This window comes from Anarhichas minor, unplaced genomic scaffold, assembly GCF_050575085.1.
Source record: "Anarhichas minor isolate MPS153535 unplaced genomic scaffold, ASM5057508v1 ptg000125l, whole genome shotgun sequence".
NCBI lineage: Eukaryota > Metazoa > Chordata > Actinopteri > Perciformes > Anarhichadidae > Anarhichas > Anarhichas minor.
In genome coordinates this window covers 214681-234882 of record NW_027466571.1, presented here as the reverse complement: position 1 = coordinate 234882, position 20202 = coordinate 214681, and the positions used below count along the sequence as shown (strand labels likewise).

Here is a 20202-nt window from a genome sequence, read left to right as displayed (position 1 = left end):
GTCTGAGCTCTGATTGGTTTGAAACATCACCTGTGTTCATGTCTCTGTGCTCTGATTGGTTTAAATCATCACCTGTGTTCATGTCCCCGAGTTTTGATTGGTTTAAATGATCACCTGTGTTCATGTCTCTAAGCTCTGATTGGTTTAATTGATCACCTGTGTTCATGTTTATGATGTTTATGATAAATGTTTAATCAAAGTGGCACCAAACTGGATTTAAATAGTAACTAAACTACAGAGTTTTGTCTGAAATGTTTTTAGCCTGCAAGTTAAAAAAAATGTCTCTAGAACAGGAAGAAAGTATCAACATGATCAAAGCTGGAGGATCTACCGATACAATGTTACCCGTCCTCTTATAGGTAGTGATAACGATACTAATACTGACACTGATAACGATACTGATACTGACACTGATAACAATACTGATACTGACACTGATAACGATACTGATACTGAGACTGATAACGATACTAATACTGACACTGATAACGATACTGATACTGACACTGATAACGATACTGATACTGACACTGATAACGATACTAATACTGACACTGATAACGATACTAATACTGACAATTATAACGATACTGATACTGACACTGATATCGATACTGATACTGACACTGATATCGATACTGATACTGACACTGATATCGATACTGATACTGACACTGATAACGATACTGATACTGACACTGATAACGATACTAATACTGACACTGATAACGATACTAATACTGACACTGATAACGATACTGATACTGACACTGATAACGATACTGATACTGACACTGATAACGATACTAATACTGACACTGATATCGATACTGATACTGACACTGATATCGATACTGATACTGACACTGATATCGATACTGATACTGACACTGATAACGATACTGATACTGACACTGATAACGATACTAATACTGACACTGATAACGATACTGATACTGACACTGATATCGATACTGATACTGACACTGACACTGATATCGATACTGATACTGACACTGATAACGATACTGATACTGACACTGATAACGATACTGACACTGACACCGATAACGATACTGACACTGATATCGATACTAATACTGACACTGATAACGATACTAATACTGACACTGATATCGATACTAATACTGACACTGATAACGATACTGATTCTGACACTGATAACGATACTAATACTGAAACTGATAACGATACTAATACTGACACTGATAACGATACTGATTCACGCAAGTAGATTACATACAAAGTCTATGCACAGGCGCGATGAGACTCGAATGACATATTCAACTCGGGCGAAAAAATCGCGTGCCGCTGTGGCGCGATAGCCTATCAGCGATAATGATACATATACCGATAGCGATACAGATAACGATAATGATACTAAAGCTGCCTCCATGTACGGCACCTTCAGATCAGCTAACAGCAAAATCTAAGTGCAATAGGTGTGTTTCAACCAGTAGACGTCATTCACTATATATTTACAACACAATGTGTAGAAGTCAAAGACTTTACACTAAAATGTCAACATTAAACCTGAGTCCATCATCAACACTAAATACACACATACACACAAACACACAAACACATGTGAAACACTGATTTGGTGGTTTGGTTACTCTTTAAGAACCAGAAGGAGAAACTTCAGCAGATGTTCATAATGTTGCTTCAGTTTGTGTCCATATTTTTAAAGAATTACCTGAAAGTCAGTTTCTGTGGAACCAGAATAAAATGACATGAATGTGTGTTTAACCCTGAAACTGTGTCTGTGGTGATTGCTGCTCTTCATCTCATGTTAACACGTCCGTGTCATCAGAGAAAAGGCTGCTGAGTCAGTAGTTTAAGGTGGTTCAGACAAACCCAGCAGATCACTGATTGGGTATCTTGTGAAACCAAAAGTTGACTGTTCAGAGGTAGAAACTCAGGATCTGCTGAGTTTCTTCACCACACATTTTGCATGATGGAAACAAAAACATGCACCACCGACTCCACATACAAACATCCTGTGGGAGTGTCTTTGTGTCCCTGTGTCCTTATAAAGGATGAAGAGGAGCAGCAGAGACGCTCCTTACCCAGAACTCCTCCATCATTTTCATTCTTTGAGATCCTTTAAGCTGAAGAAACCTTCTGAAGGTATTGAACCCGTCTTCGGTCTCGATGGGAAACAGTAGCACCGCTTCGTCTCCTTCGTCCTCCGTCAGCAGAGGCAACGAGTCTCTGGCTGGCGGACACTCAGGGTTCTAGTCCCACTGGTCCCTGATGACCTACATGGACGGCTACACGGAGATAGTGAACCAGTGGCAGGTGGAGGCCAGTGCCGTGAGCTGGTTGGTGGTGAAGGTCTTCTTCCTGGTGATGGCGTTCCCGGCTAACGTGGGTCTGATGTGGCTGCTGCTGAGGAGGAGGAGCGCCATGATGGCGTCCGAGGTTCTGGGACTGAACGGCTCCGTGATGGACGTTCTGTACTGTCTCTGTCTGCCTCTGGACATCTACAGCAGCCTAGTGGAGACCAGCCGGAGGACCCAGTCCGTCAGAGAGGCCCTATTTGCCCTCAACATCTTCAGCTGCCCTCTGCTGCTGACCTGCATGTGTGTGGAGCGCTACGTGGCGGCGGCACGGCCCGTCTCCTACCTCCGGATGGGACGTGGGAGAACCGGGCCGTCTTGTGCACCGCGGCCTGGCTGCTCACCATCACCGTGGCCCTGATGAGCTACTTCCTCCAGATGTTCGTTGTGGCTCTGTCCCTGTCTGTCACCATCTCGCTGCTGTTCCTGGTCATGCTGCTGTGTCTGCTGGGCCTCGTGTGGGTGCTGAGGCAGAGCGGACCGGGCCGAGGTTCTGCGCTGAAGAGACGAGCTCTGAAGAATGTGGTGGCCGTGATGGTGCCGGCGGTGGTGGCCTACTCTCCTCTGGTGGCTCTGGTCCCCTACGTGTCCCTGATCGGGTCTTCGGGGTCCTGCTGCTCTTCCCAAACCTGGGCCTCTTCATCGGCCCCATGTTCTACCTGACCCGCTTCAGACGGCTCACCTGCTGCACCAAAGACCAGCAGACCAAGTCCACCACCCAGGCCGAGTAGACCCTCATGTGTGCTTGTCATAGAAATATGTTTGAATGTGTAGAACCGGTTTATTGTTACGTTGTGCTTCAATAGAATCAATAAAATAAAGTGTGTGATGAGGTCATCTCCTTGTTTCCTCTCGACTTTACTTACAGAAACCTAGAAGTGGTTTTACTCAAAACCACACATGCAAATCAGAGAGCTGCGAGACTCAAAGAGAGGGTCGGGTTTCAGTCAACAACAACAACACCACCTCTGACCTTACATTTATTTCCTCTTAAGTCAGGTCAAATATCTCGTTGACCTCCACCCGTCGGTCCTCCTTCTCCGTCTCCTGAAGACGAGGTCGGCTGAGCTCCGTCCACAGACGCTGCTTCAGCTCCAGGACCTGAGCCACGTAGTCCTTTAGAACCAGACCAGTCAGCTTTAAACTGTGGTTTATTATCAATAATAATAATGATGATAACAATACCAATGATAATAATAAGAATACGAATAATATTGATAATAATACCAATGATAAGAATGATTAATATAATTATTATATTGATAATAACAATAATAATTGGCTGAGTCCACAAAGTCAATGCTGTAAATTAACTACTAGTATCTTACTTAGGAAATATATATGTTGTTAGCACTGTTAGCTGCTAATAGCACTGTTAGCTGTTGTTAGCACTGTTAGCTGTTGTTAGCACTGTTAGCTGTTAATAGCACTGTTAGCTGTTGTTAGCACTGTTAGCTGTTGTTAGCACTGTTAGCTGTTAATAGCACTGTTAGCTGTTGTTAGCACTGTTAGCTTCTAGCCAAATGGAGGCACTCCCTCAATCATAGATTTGCTCTAAATTCTGTATTGAGACCCTTTTAGAAAGACTTGAAATGATGTACTTGTAATGTCCTGCAGTACTTATACATGGTGTACTGAAGTAAAGAGAGCTAGTATTACTACGAGGTGTCTTACAGCCTGTTTGGCAGAGGACAGAGCAGTGAGGACAGACGGCTGGAGGACAGAGTGATAGATGTCTCTGTAGCGGTCCGCTCTCAGACCGTGGACCAGGACGGACTGATGAACTGCTGATGTCCCATCATCCTTCACTTCCTGCTGCTGCTGAGCTTTAGACCTGCTGCTCCTACGTGATGACATCTCTTCCGGTCCAGAAGGAGACATGAAGGACATTCTGATGTACTTTACTGTGTACTTCTTTACGTCTCAGAGGTAATGCTGTACTTTTTTATCTGACAGCTTCAGTTACTTTTATTAATAAGTGATGATGTAATATTACAAATTACTACTAATAGGCTACACTAATAATAATACTACTACTAGTAGTACACTAGTACTACTACTACACTACTACTACTACTTATACTAGTACACTACTAGTACACTGTTTATGATATATAATGAATATTGATCATTGAATTATTGCCTTCTACTACTACTACTACTACTACTACTACTACTACTAGTAGTACACTGTTTATAATAATAATAATAATAATAAATATTGATCATTCAATTATTATTACCTTCTCTATTTCTCAATGCTTCTTTCTGTGAATGTAGCTGCTTGAATTTGACAGATTTTATTTTTGAAAGATCACAAATAAAAACATTCCATATTTCAGTTCCGGAAAACCTCCAGACTTCAGAATAAAAGATGAGACAATGTGCAGACTTCAGAATAAAAGCCTCTCTGAGGACACAGATGAGACAATGTGCAGACTTCAGAATAAAAGCCTCTCTGAGGACACAGATGAGACCATGTGCAGACTTCAGAATAAAAGCCTCTGAGGACACAGATGAGACAATGTGCAGACTTCAGAATAAAAGCCTCTATGAGGACACAGACATGAGACCATGTGCAGACTTCAGAATAAAATCCTCTATGAGGACACAGACCATGTGTAGATTTCAGAATAAAAGCCTCTCTGAGGACACAGATGAACTGGGTCCAGTGTTGTGAAGGAGGATCTGTGAACAGTGCTGTGTCTCTTTAAATCAATAGTTCTCTGTTAGCAGTTCTTCGGAGTCTCCAATAAGGTTTGTATTCTGCCTCCAGCCGACCACCACAGAAGAAGAAAAACAGGTGAAGTAGCCGTGGACTGGGATCAATAAGTGTCACCACAGAGGAGACTCTGGACCACTAGAGGGAGACGTAGATCTGAATACTTCTTCCACCTCTGACAGTACTACTAAATGTACACGTTAATGAATGAAACAGGAGTACTTTGAGAGTATTTCTCTGGTTGTGGAGGATCAAGTTCCTCACTGCTGACTGCTACCCACACACACTCCCATACACACAGACACACGCACACACACACACACACACACACACACAGACACACACACACACACTCTCACACACACACACACACAGACTCACACACACACACACACTCACACATACACACACACACACATACACTTACACAAAGACACACACACACAGACGCGCACACACACACACACATACACATACACACACACAAACATACACACAGACACACACACACACATACACACAAACACACACACATACACAGACACACACACACACACACACTCACACACACACACACTCTCACACACACACACACACTCACACATACACACACACACACATACACTTACACAAAGACACACGCACACACACTCTCACACACACACAGACTCACACAAACACACACGCACTCACACATACACGCACACACACACAGCGCTGCTTCATGCAGAGAGTCAAGTTACCACAATAAGAGTTACTGTTTCCGGTGAGTTATAAAATAAAAGTCCTTTAGATTGAATTAATACAGATAAATACTTAATACTTCTACCACTATCAGTATTATCTATAACTCTCATTACTTATAACAGTCAATAATAATAGTAATCATAATAATAATAATAATAATATAGATTTCTGTCACACAGACATTTCATTTGATTATTAATCATTTAGTAAAGTATATATTATATTTTAATGTCACTGTCATGTGTTTTATTTCATTTTATCTCTGAGCTTTATTTACTTTCTAATATTGTTCTACTGATTGTATATTTGTTTACAATCATTGTTTTATGTTTATTGATGATTTCTTTAAATATTTGATATAATTTGAGATGCTAATATCCACATTAATGTATAATACAACATTACCTCATATTTATTATGTAAGTGATCTTCATATCATACATTCATATTTACATAACAATTGATTTCATTGTTATAAAATAAATATAAATCTACAGTGTGACTTTCTTTTATATTTTTCTGTTGTTTACAAACTAAAGAAAACAATAAGTGAGGAATAATAATAATAATAATAATAACTAGTGAGGCGGTCTAATTATAACCTTTTATTGTTACGTACATATTTTAGCTCGAACTGTTGAATCACAAACTCTGTTTTCACTCAAATAACTGGAGCTCATAAACACGCTGTAAAAAGTGTTTATAGTGTTATAGACTATATATATATATATGTATATATATATATATATATATACATATATATATATATATATATATATATATATATATATATATATATGTATATATATATAGTATATATACTATGTATATATATATTGTGTGTTGAATAGAAACATGAACCCTAAACCTAAATGTGTTGACCACCAGAGACATTAATAACAAACATTAATAATAATAATAATAATATAATCATAACAATAATAATACTTAGAACATCAGTAATAATATGAATCATAAGTATAACAATAATAATAATGATGGTAATGATAACAATAATAATCAAAATCATAATTATAATAATAACAAAAATAATAATAATACATATTAGTTTTGTATTTTAGTATTATAATTGTGATTATAATAATAATTACAATACTTATAATAATTATAATAATAATAATAATAATTAAAACCTAAAAAAATAATAACTCCGCTAATAATAATGTATAAACTGAATTGACGTTTATTGTGAAGGCCTCACAGCTGAACTTCCGGTATCTTCCTTCTTCTCGCTCGTGAACACACACATACACACACACACACACACACACACACACACTTCTGCTCCCCGTCCTCCGTAACTTTGGGCGTTTTCCCTCCCGGTTCCCGGTTCTCTCCTCTCGGTTTCTTCTTCTTGAGGAAACACGCGGGGGACTTCCGGAGGTTTCCGTCGATCTGCTATTGTTCCTCCTCGCGCAGAGACGGAGGTGAACAGATCCGGAGAAGAAGACTTTCTATCGGACCGGTGAACTCATGCTGGTCCTCACACAGGTGAGAGGAACCGGGACCGGGATCCAGTTTAACGTTTTATTTATGTTGTCTGTGCTGCCTTTTGCCCATTTATTATATTATATATATATATAGATATATATATATATATCTATATATATATTATATAGATATATAGATATATTTATTTATTGATCTACATGTATGTCTTTATTTCTCCAGATTAGTATTTATGTTTCTCTGTATATTTCTTTGCTTCTATAGATTTAATATATTTTTCTTTTTCTTTACAGTTATTATCCTCTTGTTTCTGATATGATCTAAAATTATATTTTATGGGAACACAAAGTGTGTTTTTGATATTTTAACTCATGTGACGGAGCTTAAAGTGAGTTTATATTGACTTGATGGATATTTAAAACTAATGGTTGGTATCTGTTGTCTGTTGAGTCCAGTTTAATGTCTGACTGTAGTTTTATGTCTGGTTGTAGTTGTATGTCTGATTGTAGTTGTATGTCTGATTGTAGTTTAATGTCTGACTGTAGTTCAATGTATGAGTCCAGTTTAATGTCTGACTGTAGTTTTATGTCAGACTGTAGTTTAATGTTTGACTGTAGTTACATTTATGATTGTAGTTTTATGTCTGATTGTAGTTTAATGTCCAATTGTAGTTTAATGTCTGACTGTAGTTTAATTTCTGATTGTAGTTTTATGTCCGACTGTAGTTTAATGTTTGACTGTAGTTTAATTTCTGATTGTAGTTTTATGTCCGACTATAGTTTAATGTTTGACTGTAGTTTAATTTCTGATTGTAGTTTTATGTCCGACTGTAGTTTTATGTCTGACTGTAGTTTAGTGTATAATTGTAGTTTCATTTCTGATTGTAGTTTTATGTCTGATTGTAGTTGAATGTCTAATTGTAGTTTAATGTCTGATTGTAGTTTAATTTCTGACTAGTTTAATGTCTGACTGTAGTTTAATTTATGACTAGTTTAATGTATGACTAGTTTAATTTATGATTGTAGTTTTGTGTATGATTGTAGTTGAATGTCTAATTGTAGTTTAATGTCTGATTGTAGTTGAATTTCTGACTGTAGTTTAATTTCTGACTGTAGTTTAATGTCTGACTGTAGTTTAATTTCTGACTGTAGTTTAATGTATGACTAGTTTAATTTTGGATTGTAGTTTAATGTCTGGCTGTAGTTTAATGTATGACTGTAGTTTCATTTCTGATTGTAGTTTAATGCCTGGTTGTAGTTTTATGTCTGACTGTAGTTTAATGTCTGATTGTAGTTTAATGTCTGGTTGTAGTTTTATGTCTGACTGTAGTTTTATGTCTGATTGTAGTTTTATGTCTGCTGGGACAAGTTCAACTTTACCTTTCATCAAACTGAGTTTGCTGACATAAAGATGGATGACCTCATGTTGATGTGATTACCAGACACTACAGTTGTTAGTTTGTTTGTGAGTCGTCATGGCAACATGTAATCTGGAGACACCGACTGTAGCCTGAACTACCACAGAGGACAGATTACAAACAGTAAAGAGACACAGACACATGATTCTTCTTCCATAAACCAAACGTGATGATTATCTCTGACGGTGTTTACCTGCTGCCACATGTGAGATGATGTCTGAATCTCTCAAGATGTTTTTATGATAATGAGACACAATCACAAGAGTGTGAACCTCTTTATTTCAACAAGAACAACGTTGAACTGAACAGTTTCAAGCCTCAACTGATGAGGTGAATCATTCATGTTTAGGGGCAATATTTCCAGTTACTGTGGATCCATAAAAGGAGGAAGATGATGATGAAGAACAGAATAACATTTATTATCATCTCGTCTTCTGTATTCTGTATGAGGAGGAGGAGGATGAGAAGGTTGAGGAAGAGGATCCATCTGCTGCTTGCTCTCCTCTGTCAGAGAGGAGGTGAACGAGCTGCTCTGCGATCGTACTGAATTATTTCTCTATTCGCTGCTAAAAATAACCTACTGTCCTGAACACCTCACAACACACACACACACACACACACACACACACACAGAGTAGGAAACGTTAAACCTTAATGATTAACTATTGATTAAGCACTGAAAGCTTATGAAATGATCAGTTCTGTTCTGTTGTCAATAAAGTTAATTGAAAGAATATCTACATACATTTAATTTATTTAATTAAATCTGGTGTTTTCATCATGGGACGATAGTGTAATCCGATCAGATTATTGATTTGATTAATCAATGAGTTGTGTTGTCAGATGTCTCGTTGACTGAGATATTAAACACGTCACCATTATGTTGATTATCGTTATGATTTTCATTCATCGATCAGTGGTTTTGTCTTTAATAGGTCTAAACATCATGAAACAAGTCACTTTTAATAGATATGATGTCACCGCGTCTTTGTATCTGCTCAGATATTTTAATTATTGGTCGAGATACGAGGTGTGACCTCGTGTTACCTTCAGGGACCAACAAGAGTCCGTCGGTGACCTCATGTTACCTTCAGGGACCAACAAGAGTCCGTCGGTGACCTCGTGTTACCTTCAGGGACCAACAAGAGTCCGTTGGTGACCTTGTGTTACCTTCAGGGACCTCTTGTGAATGAGTGAACATGTACTTAAACGTTAGTGTGTACTCTTTAATGTGAAGCTCTATGATCGTGAAATGCATCCTGGGATTTGTAGTTGTTTGAAAGGCTTGTTTATTTATGGTAAATGTGTAAGAAAAAGTTATTTAAAAGATAAAAAAAACACTTGACACTATTGAGCTGCTCAGGATCAACATGGAACCATGAGAGAGAGATGAGGAGTTTATATCCATAAGATTAGAGTCTCATCAGAGAATGAAGGATTAATGTTTGGAGCCGAGGAGCTGATCAACTCATCTTATTTATAGATTAGTCATCATTATGTTTATGGTTCTTCAATATTCATCTCTGGGATTATAAAGCAGGATATTTGTGTTTCAGTTAGAGAAACGTTGGATGAAACTCAGACACAGAGAGATTCAACTTTATAGATTTAAGTCTTCAGTAGGAACCAATGAGTTTTGAGCTGAGAGCCACAGACAGGAAGTCCGTATTAAAAGACGGACTGATCCTGTAATGTGTTTAAAGTGTGGTGACCTACAAACTACATTCATCTCAGCAGAGCACACGCTGCTCCATCATATATAGCATTAGGGCCCGAGCACAGACGTAGCACCCCCTACAACATTTTGGCGAAGCAGCCCTCGCAGTACGTTTCACATAAATGTATAAAATTTGGTAGGAACATGTATCACATGTGGACTTAAAAGAAAGTCTCTTGGGGCCATGCTCTAAACCCAACCGGAAGTCAGCCATTTTGAATTTTCTATGAATTTTTAGTGTCGTTTCAGTCATTTCCAGGTGCTGTACTTTAACAAACTCCTCCTAGGAAATAATCAGATCAACTTAGAATTTGGTCAGAACAATCTAAAGACCTTAGTAATGAAAAGTTACTCAAGGTGTGTGTACCTGTGTATCTTATCTCCATAGCGAGGGAGAAACAGATGTTCCTGCACGGCCTCATGGGAACACTCACAGTCACACTCACAGTCAGTTAGGCTGGCACGCAGCGGCCGGACTTCGGAAGCAGGAGGACGGACACAGAGAGTACGTGTAAACCAACCAGGTGTTTATTTCACCGACAAAAACAAACAAAAACATGGCATAACTCTTTCAGGGACCACGGGCAGCATGTGGTCCTGGCAGCGACAGCACTAGATGTAATTATGGCAGCCTTATATAGTCTGCCACTAACGAGGACCTCCACATCACTGTAAGATAGGTGACTCTGCCCCTTATTCTACAACACAATCCCCTAAACTACAACACATACATTCAAATAGATGCCTAACATTCTAAGGTCAATTATCTATATGATCTCTATGGTGGTAAGACATCACCATAGAGATCATATTAAACAGTCAACTCAGTGTGTGAGTCTCTTATTGTCTCAAACAGTCCACAAATGCCTACAATGGAGATGCCCCAGTGGACTTGCTTCTCGGGGCAAAATTGGTGTCTTTGCCGAAGGTGGTGTGTCTGGCCCCTCTTCTGGCTGCTGTGAATACTTCAGCCAGCTGAGCTGCTTCTTCTGCCGTACGAGGGTCATGCTCACGGATCCACACCTCAAGGTCCGGGTGCACCATCCTCAGGAACTGTTCAAGAATCAACATCTCAGATATCTCTTTCACTGTTGACTTCTCTGGTTTGACCCATTTCGAAAACAAGTCTTTAAGGCGAACATACAGCTCACGTGGAGTCTCTCCTTGAAAAATATTCATAGACCAAAACCTTCGGCAGTACGGTATGGTAAGACATCACCATAGAGATCATATCCGGTCCGAATAGAGGATTCAATTTTCCTACCACCCCTCTAGTAATTACCACATGGTACCTTCCCGGAACTATAAAATGGTGCTCTTGTACCCTGGAGACACTTTTAGGACGAACACCCTGGAGAGGAGACACAGCAGAGGTAAGTGCTTTGAACATGCAGGTTATTTGACAACACTATTAATATATTCAATCATTTTAGTTAAAGATAACTAAACCACTAATATGTTTGTCTACAGGCCCGACCTTCAATAATTACGCCTGAGACCAGATATCAGAACTGTACAATAAACATTCAACTCAGTGTGTGAGTCTCTTATTGTCTCAAACAGTCCACAAATGCCTGCAATGGAGAGGGTCTTTGTCACACTCACACACACTCACTCACTCACACACACACGCACACACACTCACTCACACACTCTCTCACTCTCTCTCACACACACTCACACTCTCTCTCACACACTCACAGTCCTATATGTGTATCAGTTAGTCTGAGACTGTTCATGAGACAGTAGTGATTAATACACAGACAGATGATGTGATGGAGCTGATCGGAGGTCAGATCTCTACCAGGTCTAACCTCCCCTCCCTGTGTGTCTTCAGGCTGTGCTGCGGTGGCTGATCTGGGGTCAGCCTGGTGGACTCTAGGCTGCAGGACTGTGCTGTGTCGGTCATGAAGAAGCCGCCCTGCTCCCTCTGGTTCCTCCTGCTGCTGGGAGCCGGATCTCTGCTGCTGCTGGTCCGCCTCCAGGATCTGACCCAGGTGGTCCTGCAGCAGACCCCAGGTCAGTGCTCTGAGGTCAGCTGGCTGCTAACAGGCAGCGGCTGAACTGGGATCAGTGGAGTTCACATGTCACAGATAAACCTACAGACACCTGCCTCCTCCTCCTCCTCTTTCTACTTCTTCTTTAGACCCGGGGTCCAAAGGGACCAATTAGCTTCACAATGCTGGAATACACCTGATGTATAACCTGTAACCTACTATGTTGTAGGCTTCAGGTGTGTGTATCTCTGAGACGCAGCATGGGAGAGAGCCAAGAAGCTAACCGTTGTGATTGTTTCCTTAGATTAAGAATCTATTTTTACGTGTTGAAAACATTTATTATTCCTGATGCCCTGGGCTGAGTCTGTCCACCAATCAGAGGCTGTGTTCCCGACTAGTCCACCAATCAGAGGCTGTGTTCCTGACTCTGTAGTATATAGTTTAGTAGTTTTAGAGGCTCCTATTTCAGTATAAAAACCAAACAGATGTTCAGACCTGTCGGTCCTGGTGTTAAAATTAAGAAACATGAGTTCAGCTGCAGGAGGACGACAGTGATGAGAAGGTCCAGAGATCAATACTGTAATCAGCCCCAGACTTCTTTAAGGTGCCTCTTGATGAGGAGAAGGACTGTGAGCCTGAAGCATTGATCTCCAGCTCAGAGTAATACACCTAACAGCAGCAGTTTAAAGTAGGTTTCTATTTTCTGACATCCACTTCTATGTGAGATGTGAGATTAAACCTGAGCAGCACTTCTTTGGCAGAGTGAAGTCAAACATCTGCAGTAATCTGAAGCTGAATAATCCTGTAATTGTTCCTTAAACAGCAGCTTTTACATCTTTGGTCCTCGTCTGCAGAGATCAGCATGCAGAACAAACATGGTCATCAGGTTCTAAATCCTCTGATCCGGTAGCAGGTCTGTGGTTGTGAGTGATGATGTATGATCTGTGTCATCCAACTCAAGGACGGAAGTAAAGTCGTCCTTCCAGGGACATGAACATGTCATCAAATAATGAAAAGATATCACCTTCACACTCCGGCTGCACAATTCATCAGAAAACTACTCAAAGAGGAATATTGACCTCAGCAGAGACCAAAGAGTTTTATTCATTACCAACAAATCAAATCACATGTGGGAGGTTTATTTATACGTTTTCAAGGTTTTAGCTCTTTTCCGAGTCAGAAGATACATTTACAAAGGGGGCCGCAAAGTGGTGAAATCTGACCAGACTAAGTAAGTAAGAGTAGGGGTTAGGTATGTAATGTAATTGCATAAGGTTATGTATTACTGAGCTGGCCTACCAGGTACAGAGACTCAAAACAACCACAAAGAGACTCAAAACAACCACAAAGAGACTCAACACAACCACAAAGAGACTCAACACAACCACAAAGAGGCTCGAAACAACCACAAAGAGACTCAACACAACCACAAAGAGACTCAAAACAACCACAAAGAGACTCAACACAACCACAAAGAGGCTCAAAACAACCACAAAGAGACTCAAAACAACCACAGAGACTCAACACAACCACAGAGAGGCTCTAAACAACCACAAAGAGACACTAAACGACCACAGTCACACATCCTCTACGATGACTTTCTTTGAAAGAGTTTTGCATGTCTTGCAGTCTGGTGATCTGTAGGACGGTCTTTTACATGTGCCCCCCCCCCCCCGCCCCCCCCCCCCCCATTGAACTAACCCTAACCTCCGACTACAGGTTAGACTATATATATATATATATATATACTGTATATATAAAGCTGGTTATCTGGATATATCTGTTTGTTTTCTCTTCCTCACTATTGATTGAAGTTGTAAATATATCAGGGACCATATTGATTTGAATATAATGTTTCCTGTCAGCTGGCCTATCCACTAAAACAGAAACTATAAATAGAGTAGGCCTCTTCTTCATCTCCCTCCATTCAGTCATCAATGATCAGCTATCCCAGTCGCATTGGAGTGGAAGAAGAATGAGATTACACACAGCTGTAATCATCTACAGGCTGTTCCAGATTGTTCTTTAATTAAATCAATGTTCTCAGTTGAAGCTGTGAAACCGGAGCCCATGTCTTTTCTAACAGTCTAATCACATTTAAGTGGCTGGTTTCATGAATGATATTATAATATGGACTCCTTCACTGTGTGCTCAGAGAACAACACGTGTAGATGTTCAGCAGCTTGGTTTAGTGTCTGCACATGAAATCCTCTGAACTGACTCAATGTAACATGAAGGTTAGTCTGTGGTGTGTGGCCTATTTCAGTCCAAACAACAACATGTCACCGCTCGCCTCCCCACTTCAACAGTGCACTTTAATTAGTGTCTCACACACACACTCACACACTGACCATAAATAACCTGAGTGACTCGTTATTCTGTTCTGTCTCTAAGTTTCTAGTTGAAGCTTCGTGTCTCGTTGTCTCACAAATATCAGAGGTGTGTAAATGAAACCTGGTTCCTCTGGTTTGTTGTCCTGGTGCACCAGCATCACAGCTCCTCTGTGTGTTGATCTGACAGCACTGCTGGTAGATCATGTGATCAGCTGAGAGAACACAAACTCACTGCTAATGTTTCTTTAAGGACAAAGCAGCAATGAAGCAGGACTTTGGTTTGTAATGACTACAAATCATCAGTTTGTCTTTGTGGTTGTTTTGAGTCAGTTACTCTTTATTATTCTTTATCTTTCTTTATTACTCTTTATTTTAACAAACAACATGTAAGAATCTGAAAGCAGCATTTGCTCTGGTTGTATTCTCGTCACTAGCAGAGGGTTTCTGTTTTGGATCATTCTGCTTTCACACGTCAACATCTGGAGACAGATGTAACAGAGAGAAGATGTTCATCATCATCAAACAGCAGCTAAACTCAGAAACCTTCCAACAGGAAGTCTGTTCTCTTCTTTAATACTAACATCACTTAGTCTGACGCTTTAATGAGGACGAGCTGAGAGCAGCTTCCTTCATCCTCTAGTTCTACCTCCATTGATATTTCAGTCCCTCCTGTGGTGTAACTGAGTCACTACACATTAGATCTTCCTATCAGGTCAAGTGTTTCTGTTAGAATCGACTGTCAGAGGACGGAGTTGAAGGAAACATTAGTTTGTCTTCAGACGGACTCTTGATATCAGATCGGAGGGATGTGGTCCAGTGGAGCCCACATCAGTCCTAGTTCTGGTTCCCCTTCATGGTTTTAGGGACAGAGAGTCCATGTTTGCTGATTCAGAGAGATGGTGGACTCCACATGTCCACAAACCTGGATCCTTCAGGATTCAGGATTCAACAAACACTTCATGTTCTACTTATTCTTTAGATAGTCATGCTGTGAGGTTTGGAACTACAGCCCCCATGATGCTTTATGTTGCATCAGTTCACATGTAGTCAAAGTGTCTCCATCAACAGGATGTGACTAACCTGTGATCAGTGAACCCTGGAGGTTTAGTGGAGCAGGAGGACCTGGTTTCTCCTCAACATAAAGAGTTCTCTGTGAGTTCAGCAGCTCTTTAAATAAACCTGCTGAGTCAGATCAACATGACAGCAGCAGCTGCAGCGTCTGCTCTGTGATTCATGCTTCCTCTGCGGCTGCAATGCTAACAGAATGCTAACGTAATGCTAACACAATTCTATCACAATGCTAACACAATGCTAATGAAATGCTAACACAATGCTACACTACTGTACATTACAGTACATTAGATTACTGTACATTACTGTACATCTTCATGAGTCAGTTTGTTTTGTTGTCTTTGTGTTGAGAACACGGTGAGGTGCAGTCTGGGTAATAAATAACCTTCAGAGTCAGGAAGCTGCTGAGAGGCCATCTGGATCTGTGTGTCTGTGTGTGTGTGTGCGTGTGTCTGTATGTGTGTGTGCGTGTGTGTCTGTGTGTGTCTGTGTGTGTATATGTGTGTGTGTGTGTGTGTGTGTGTGTGTGTGTGTCTGTGTGTCTGTATATGTGTGTATGTCTGTGTCTATGTGTGTGTGTGTGGTTGTGTGTACCTGTGTAAGTGTGTGTTTGACTCTATCAGAGTCCTGTTTTTAACTTGTATGATTATTGATTTTATTAATTAATTGACGAGTCGTTGAAGTTCTAACCGATGATTAAAATAAATGTATTAAGAGAATAAAAAATGTTATTACTATTTTATTGAATAAACATTAAATAAGTTAATTAAAAAAACAATCAGTGGAAGAATCAATAAAGAAAATTTAGGACGTTTCTCATTCATCGTTAAAACCTCTTACCCACAATCCTCCTCTGCTGATCTCCAGACCATAATAATCTCTGATGACGTTTGATGTAACTGTTAAGAATCAAACTGGCTCCAGATCAGCTGTTATCTCCTCTCGTCTGCAGGTGTGAACATGTTTGAGGCTCCAAGGTGGACCAATGAGAAGGTACATAGAACCAACAACATAGAACCATCATGACAACAACACATAGAACCATCATGACAACAACACAGAACCATCATTACAACAACACATAGAACCATCATTACAACACAGAACCATCATTACAACAACACATAGAGAACCATCACTACAACACATATAACCATCATTACAACAACACAGAACCATCATTACAACAACACATAGAGAACCATCATTACAACAACACATAGAGAACCATCATTACAACACATAGAGAACCATCATTACAACAACACATAGAGAACCATCATTACAACAACACAGAACCAACAGTACAACAACACATATAACCATCATTACAACAACACATAGAACCATCATTACAACAACACATAGAGAACCATCATTACAACACATAGAGAACCATCATTACAACAACACATAGAACCATCATTACAACAACACATAGAACCATCATTACAACAACACATAGAACCATCATTACAACAACACATAGAGAACCATCACTACAACAACACATAGAGAACCATCATTACAACAACACATAGAGAACCATCATTACAATAACACATAGAGAACCATCATTACAACAACACATAGAACCATCATTACAACAACACATAGAACCATCATTACAACACAGAACCATCATTACAACAACACATAGAACCATCATTACAACAACACATAGAACCATCATTACAATACAGAGAACCATCATTACAACAACACAGAACCAACAGTTGAAATTGAAAGGTTCTTTTGGGTTCCAGGATGTGGTGACTGACTTCACACCGGCAGCCGATCAGACTGAAGTCCAGTTCCTCTCTGACTCTCTGTTGATTGAAGACTCAGTCGGCTCCAAACAGCCGGTGACCAAACGACACAGAAAGTTGCTTCTGAGGAACCTGAACCCGTCCGGCGCCCCTTCAGGTGCAGAGGAGGACCAACACCTCCAGCAGCAGCTGGCGGACACTCAGGCGTCCCGGCGCCGTCTGCTGACTGCTGTCTGTGCCAAATACCAGCCGGGCGTCACCGAGCGGCCGGTCTCTCAGCGGCAGGTGTCCCGGGTCTATGTGGAGGACCGGTCCAGACTGCTGTACTGTGAGGTGCCCAAAGCCGGCTGCTCCAACTGGAAGCGGGTGCTGATGGTGTTGGGAGGCAACGCCGCCTCCACACGCGACATTCCTCACGACGTGGCGCATTACGCCAACCGCCTGCGACGCCTGGAGAACCACGACCGCGCCGGCATCGCTGAGAGACTCCGCTCCTACACCAAAGTGCTGTTCGTCAGGGAACCCTTCGAGCGCCTGGTGTCGGCATTTCGGGACAAGTTCGAGAGTCCGAACTCGTACTACCACCCGGTGTTTGGCCGCCCGATCATCTCCAGGTACCGCGCCAATGCCACGCGCGCCGCCCTGCGCACCGGCGCCGGCGTCACCTTCAGGGAGTTCGTCCAATACCTGCTGGACGTACGTCGGCCGGTGGGGATGGACATCCACTGGGAGCCGGTCAGCCAGCTGTGTAACCCGTGTCTTCTCAGGTACAACTTCATCGGGAAGTTCGAGAACCTGGAGGAAGAAGCCAACTTCCTGCTGCGGAGCGTCGGCGCACCGAGGAACCTCACGTTCCCCGACTTCAAAGACAGAAACCCCCAAGCTGAGAGGACTTCCTCCAGAATCACCGTGAGATACTTCTCACAGCTGAACTCTACCGAGAGACAAAAGGCCTTCGACTTCTACTACATGGATTATCTGATGTTCAACTACCCCAAACCCTTTAAAGACCTGCACTGAGGCCAGGACCTGGGGAGGGGGCACCAAGTCCAGGACCTGGGGGGGAGGGGCTCTAATGCTAAGTGACTTTACAGAACAGAACTGTTTGTTTGTCAGTAGGATCACAGGTACACCTTTGGCCTGATGTTCATGTAACTTGGTAGAGAGGTGCATTGTGGGTCACATATCACTGTTTACTTAAGGAACCAGGTCTGAGGGATGAACTGTCCTTTGTCCTGTTTCTCAGAATGAGGCTTTAGATCTTTAACTCCTGGCTGTGGACTTTTTTTTACCCACAGTGCAACATGCTGCACATCAATGAGACTGAACCATGATGAACTCTGTCTTGATTATTGTTCTTATTTAAATAATATTTAATTAATTCTTAAATTATTTAAAGAGTGATTTTACATATTTTGCCTTTATTTATTCAGCTGAGTGACATGTTGATGATGATAATGATCATAATGATAATCTGTAAATAATGAACATTTATTGATCTCTGAACAACTTGAATGACTTCTGTGAAGTTTTTTTTACGTTCTGTTCTCTGAGGCTTTACCTGGAGGACAGGTGAGTCTCTTCTTCTTCTCTTTTTAAAGGAGTCGACATGTTAAAGTAGAACAATGAGGACGTAGATCCACTTTAAGCCTTATCACTGCCATGGTTCACCTGCTGCGTTACGTTGATATGAATAGCAATAAATACGTGAGACACCTGATGCTTCTTATTCTGACACAATATGATGTTTATCAGATGTATATATATATACAGAGAGATATAGATATACTATACACATCGTTTAAACCTAAAGAATCTCTCCTTTTATAAAAGATAATGTGTGCTTTTATATTTAAAACAGTGACGTTGGTGGGGACTACTTTCAGCGGCGGATTACTCCACATTTGGTGCTCTGAGTATTTGTATGTGAGTCAGAATAAAGTAAAGTGTGATGATGATGATGAAGGAACAACATTTAAAAAACAAAGGAGACAAACACTCAAATAAGTCTTTACTGACATCTCGTGGCAGAAGCAGGTACTGCAGGTGAAAGACAGCGATGTCCAATAAGATAATCCTTTATTTGTCCCGCAGCGGGGAAATGTACGTATGTCCTGTCGTTATATATATATATATATATATATATATATATATATACACATTAGGAGATATTTAAATGTATATTTATGTATTTGTAAACAGATGCAGTATTTTCATAAAAAGATGTTTGTGTCCATCAGAGCAGCTTCTGCCTCCAAACCTCAAACATGGAGTCACTGAAGGAGGTCTCAGAGCCCGATGCACTCCCTCCTCCTCCTCTTCCTTCTCCTCCTCCTCTTCCTCCTCCACTTCTTCCTCCTCCTCCTTTTCTTCCTCCTCCTTTTCTTCCTCCTCCTCTTCCTGCTCTTCCTCCTCTTGCTCCTTCTCCTCTTCTTCCTCCTCATTTTCTTCCTCTTCCTCCTCCTCTTCCTTCTCCTCCTCCTCCTCCTTCTCCTCTTCCTCCTCCTCTTCCTCCTGCTCCTCCTCCTCCTCTTCCTTCTCCTCTTCCTCCTCCTCTTCCTCCTCCTCTTCCTCCTCTTCCTTCTCCTCCTCCTCT

At 40.9% G+C, this 20202-nt stretch overlaps 1 protein-coding gene across 1 annotated transcript; it reads left to right on the top strand.

Moving 5' to 3' along the window:
• Positions 1-7149: 7149 nt before the first annotated feature.
• Positions 7150-19504, top strand: LOC142941023 (carbohydrate sulfotransferase 8-like). Its single transcript, XM_076083263.1, has 4 exons — positions 7150-7344; positions 12274-12455; positions 16790-16830; positions 17604-19504. Exons 2-4 carry the CDS (start codon positions 12344-12346, stop codon positions 18624-18626), a joined length of 1176 nt encoding a protein of 391 aa, XP_075939378.1. The 5' UTR covers positions 7150-7344; positions 12274-12343; the 3' UTR covers positions 18627-19504.
• Positions 19505-20202: the final 698 nt, after the last annotated feature.